Source organism: Drosophila guanche, unplaced genomic scaffold (assembly GCF_900245975.1).
Source record: "Drosophila guanche unplaced genomic scaffold, DGUA_6, whole genome shotgun sequence".
NCBI classification, from domain to species: Eukaryota; Metazoa; Arthropoda; class Insecta; order Diptera; family Drosophilidae; genus Drosophila; species Drosophila guanche.
The window spans coordinates 1-3,537 of record NW_022996417.1 but is presented as its reverse complement, the minus strand read 5'-3'; the positions used below and the strand labels follow the sequence as shown (position 1 = coordinate 3,537).

The window sequence follows — 3,537 nt, the reverse complement described above, 5'->3', positions numbered from 1 at the left end:
TGCAGCGGCAGGCATCGTTCATGGCCACACGACGACAGCATCGAGCAGGAAAAACCTCGCTCTACGCCAAGTACAATCTGGCCAGCAGGGCCACAGCGATGGTGCAGCGCAGCAGCGGAGCCAGTGAGCCGCTGGACAATCGCCAGAATCTGGAGTATGCTGGTCCCATTAGCATCGGCACACCCCGACAGCCCTTCAATATGCTATTCGACACAGGATCCGCCAATCTGTGGGTGCCCAGTGCAGAGTGTTCGGCGAGGAATGTGGCCTGCCAGCACCACGCCTCTGCCTCGAGCAGCCATGTGGCTGATGGTCGCCGCTTTGCCATTGCCTACAGCACAGGCCACCTGTCTGGCATGCTGGCCCAGGACACGGTCGCTGTTGGCCGTCTGGTGGTGCAGAATCAAACGTTTGGCATGGCCATCCATGAGTCTGGTTCCACCTTTTTGGACACCAACTTTGCGGGCATTGTGGGCTTGGCCTTTCGTTCGCTTGCCGAGCAGCAGGCCACTCCGCTCTTTCAGAATATGTGCGATCAGGGCTTGGTGGAGAAGTGCGTCTTCTCCTTCTACCTGAAGCGAAATGGCAGCGCCCGGCAGGGTGGCGAGCTGCTCTTCGGTGGCATCGATGCCAAGAGGTTCACGGCGCCACTCACCTACGTGCCCCTCACCCATGCCGACTACTGGCAGTTTCAGATGCAGAGCGTGGAAGTCGATGGCAAGACCATCAGCCAGGGGCGTCAGGCAGTGGCGGATACTGGCACCTCGCTGCTGGTGGCACCGCCCCGAGAGTATCTGATCATCAACAGCCTCCTCGGGGGTCTGCCCACGGCCAGTGGCGAGTACTTGCTCCGCTGCTCGGAGATTGATCGCCTGCCGGAGATTGTCTTCGTGATAGGGGGCCAGCGCTTTGGGCTGCTGCCCAGGGACTACGTGATGCAGGTGGCCAACGATGATGGCTCCTCGGTGTGCCTGTCAGCGTTCACATTGATGGACACGGAATTCTGGATTTTGGGCGATGTCTTCATTGGGCGCTATTACACGGCCTTCGATGTGGCCCAGCGGCGGATTGGCTTTGCTCCTGCCGCTTAAATAAAACGTTTTGTGGTTTGTGTTTCTATTTCCTACAAAACCTTGGACCCAAAATGAACCAGAGAGAGAGATAGGCAGAGAGAGTTCCAAAGTTAGTTAATGGGTACAACGAGAAACCAGTTTGCGGCTAAAACAGCTGACAAAGTCACGTTCAGGTTCGACGAGCCCATTGAATATATTAGCCACAAGTTACTCACTGACTTTTGCTCTGGGGTATATTTGCATCATTCAAAGCGAATTATAAATATATTATTTGTCTAAGAATTCCCTAAAACTCGAGACAACACTCGGTCATATATTATATTATTTAATATGAATATTTATTATTACTGAGCATCTCCGTCGTCGAGCACTCTCCATTGCTCTGCTATCAGATGAAATACATGTACATAGAAACCAAACCACACCGAGGAAAATTCCCCCGCACGTGTCGAATATTGACACTAATGAATACATACTTCGATAGCCCTGGTCGGGGCCCCCAGCTAGAGCTATATAAACTCATCAAACGAGCACACACCTGGCAGTAGTTTCTGATCAATATACTAAAAATGAAGTCATTTCTCTCGCTTTGTGTGATTCTCGCTGTGGCGCTGAGCCAAGTCGAAGCCGATTGTACCGGAGCCTGTCCGGACACGGAAGAAGTTGTCTGGGCTCTGGGTCCTAATTGTCAAGTCTTTCGGAATAAGTGCTACTTTGACAAGGCGAATTGCAAGCGCGAGCCACGTAAGCAAATCAGTTCATGTCTTAGATAGGTTCTATAAACATAGACTTCCTACAGCGCTGACCATCACCACCAAGGAAAAGTGCCAGACAAATTGCATAGAAAATTGTCCAGCGGTCTATCGGCCCGTTTATGTATTTCAAAATGGAGAGATGCGAACCTTTGGCAATGCTTGCGAAAAGAATGCTCACACATGTCTCACGGGCGAAAGTAAGTTTACTCCAGGAAAATTTCAAGAATGCCCATTAAAATATTTATTATGTATTTATTTACAGCTTTTCTGGAATAACAATAACAAATACCTGAAGAAACTTCACTCGTGTTTGGAAATAAATTTAAAGAGTCTCTAAATATTGTTTTTCATTTTGGGCATAAGTTCTAGACCTTGGTCAACATAAAAGCATGGAAAATTAACACTTTGTTTTATGATTTATCACAATATATATTCCTGGGTATTTCGTAGGCGACCATTCTTCTTTGACGACACCAAAACCCGATCCGCAGAGAACAGTGGCAGTAGAGCAGAAAAAGTCCCCGAATCTGGCACGTCTGTATTGACTTTTAGAAACATTTCTATAGACCTAGCTAGAGCGTCAGTATATAAGCTCATCATCCGTTTGGGCTGGCGTTAGTTCTTCCGCACATTCAGCTGTCAGCAGCTCGCAAGATGAAATCCTACTTTTTGGTCCCTCTTTTCCTGGTGCTGGCTCTAGGCCAAGTGAGCGCCAATTGTACCGGCGACTGTCCGGACGAGGAGGAGGTTGTCTGGGCTCTGAGCCCGAGTGGTGACAGTTGCACTGTCTTCCGCAATAAATGCTACTTCATCAAGGCGAACTGTGTTCGAAAGCCAGGTGCGCAAATCAGTTGATTACCAAGAATCATTCTATAAATAATTGTGATTCCCACAGCCCTGATCGAGAGCACTAAAGAAGAGTGTCAGAAATTCTGCCCCCAGATCTGTCCATTGTTGTATCGTCCCACATCAGGAAATTACAAGGGTCAGACTCGAGAGTTCAGCAACGATTGCGTGAAAAATGCTCACATATGTCGCACTGGAGAGAGTAAGTGTGCTTTAGAATAGCGTTAAGTAAATTGTTTTTAACAAATATTTCCATTTCGTTGCAGCTTTTTTGTAAAGCAATTAAAAAGGTTTGAACATGTAAATGACTTGTTTGTTTAAATAAAGCATTTTATCGGCAAAATCTTTGCAAACAGGCCATTGCATAACTTTTATCTTTATCTTTTCATAAATGTACATATGTACATATGTACATATGTACGTACAAACAGTTTATCTACAGTTGAACAAACGAGGCTTTTGTGAACATATCACAAAACATCTTATTGATATTTGATATGTTTCCATATACTTAGCTGTGTGCTTTTCTATATACCAAAAAAAAAAGGCAAAAATTGCGAGCACCTGCTCACTTTTTGCACAATACTCTGTTTGATATTTGCCATATTTGGCTCAATTTGTGAATTATAATTTTCGCAGATAACATTTAATTGAATATTCATCAGAGAGACAATAAAGGCTTTGTTTTAAGTATTTTGTTAACATTTCATAGGAAATAATATGGGTATATATTTCATTTAGAATGTAAACACGTTGCCTATCAAAGATCTTCGCAATAATTAAAAAAAAAACGATAAATAAATCCCCGAGCTCAGAACTAATAAGCAGTTAGAATCATCAGGTTACTATTATTAACCCGCACA

The 3,537-nt window shown here is 45.3% G+C and overlaps 3 protein-coding genes across 3 annotated transcripts; all 3 read left to right on the top strand.

Annotated features, from left to right (window-relative positions):
* Positions 1-14: 14 nt before the first annotated feature.
* Positions 15-1,401, top strand: LOC117591673 (lysosomal aspartic protease-like). The gene has a single exon (XM_034284996.1). The coding sequence runs from the start codon at positions 21-23 to the stop codon at positions 1,089-1,091; it is 1,071 nt and encodes a 356-aa protein (XP_034140887.1). The 5' UTR covers positions 15-20; the 3' UTR covers positions 1,092-1,401.
* Positions 1,402-1,607: 206 nt separating this feature from the next.
* On the top strand, positions 1,608-2,166 carry LOC117591675 (follistatin-like). Its single transcript, XM_034284999.1, has 3 exons — positions 1,608-1,817; positions 1,873-2,025; positions 2,091-2,166. Exons 1-3 carry the CDS (start codon positions 1,643-1,645, stop codon positions 2,102-2,104), a joined length of 342 nt encoding a protein of 113 aa, XP_034140890.1. The 5' UTR covers positions 1,608-1,642; the 3' UTR covers positions 2,105-2,166.
* Positions 2,167-2,435: 269 nt separating this feature from the next.
* On the top strand, positions 2,436-3,019 carry LOC117591674. Its single transcript, XM_034284998.1, has 3 exons — positions 2,436-2,666; positions 2,724-2,876; positions 2,941-3,019. Exons 1-3 carry the CDS (start codon positions 2,483-2,485, stop codon positions 2,949-2,951), a joined length of 348 nt encoding a protein of 115 aa, XP_034140889.1. The 5' UTR covers positions 2,436-2,482; the 3' UTR covers positions 2,952-3,019.
* Positions 3,020-3,537: the final 518 nt, after the last annotated feature.

Bases quoted from the DNA above. Each gene is read 5' to 3' on its own strand.
- LOC117591674 (XM_034284998.1), top strand. From the start codon at position 2,483: ATGAAATCCTACTTTTTGGTCCCTCTTTTCCTGGTGCTGGCTCTAGGC. The intron at 2,667-2,723 runs GTGCGCAAATCA...TGATTCCCACAG, and splicing joins GAACTGTGTTCGAAAGCCAG to CCCTGATCGAGAGCACTAAA.
- LOC117591675 (XM_034284999.1), top strand. From the start codon at position 1,643: ATGAAGTCATTTCTCTCGCTTTGTGTGATTCTCGCTGTGGCGCTGAGC. The intron at 1,818-1,872 runs GTAAGCAAATCA...GACTTCCTACAG, and splicing joins GAATTGCAAGCGCGAGCCAC to CGCTGACCATCACCACCAAG.
- LOC117591673 (XM_034284996.1), top strand. From the start codon at position 21: ATGGCCACACGACGACAGCATCGAGCAGGAAAAACCTCGCTCTACGCC.